The sequence below is a fragment of the Mastomys coucha genome, unplaced genomic scaffold, assembly GCF_008632895.1.
Source record: "Mastomys coucha isolate ucsf_1 unplaced genomic scaffold, UCSF_Mcou_1 pScaffold22, whole genome shotgun sequence".
Classification (NCBI taxonomy): domain Eukaryota; kingdom Metazoa; phylum Chordata; class Mammalia; order Rodentia; family Muridae; genus Mastomys; species Mastomys coucha.
In genome coordinates this window covers 128,074,489-128,074,817 of record NW_022196905.1, presented here as the reverse complement: position 1 = coordinate 128,074,817, position 329 = coordinate 128,074,489, and the positions used below count along the sequence as shown (strand labels likewise).

At 49.8% G+C, this 329-nt stretch overlaps 1 protein-coding gene across 1 annotated transcript in view; it reads left to right on the top strand.

Annotated features, from left to right (window-relative positions):
• Gtf2i (general transcription factor IIi) overlaps positions 1–247 on the top strand; it is a 61,336-nt gene extending 61,089 nt beyond the window's left edge. The window contains exon 21 of the mRNA XM_031391159.1: positions 72–247. Coding sequence (XP_031247019.1) covers positions 72–232 — 161 coding nt within the window. The 3' untranslated portion in view covers positions 233–247. The remainder of the gene's footprint in view (positions 1–71) is intronic.
• Positions 248–329: the final 82 nt, after the last annotated feature.

Below are 329 nucleotides of genomic sequence, written 5' to 3'. Positions count from 1 at the left end.
CTGCCTCCCAAGTGCTAGGATCGATGTCTTGTGCATCAGTAAGCCATCTAAACTGTCCCTTTTCATTGCAGAGCTGGTTGATCAGAATGAGTCTGAAGGCCCTGTGATACAAGGTGAGGGGACTGTAGTGGGGGTACACATTACATGGTTGCCCCAAGTCCCGGTGGCTCCTGCTGTACCTGCTTACAGTCACAGCACACACCTGCACACACTCACAGTTTTACAGTTGTGAACCGCAGACCGTGAAGACCCATGATTCCAGGTTATCCATGACATCATGGTGCTCAAGGCCAGTTAGAAGTCTGCCTGTAGAAGTGTGTACTTATGTA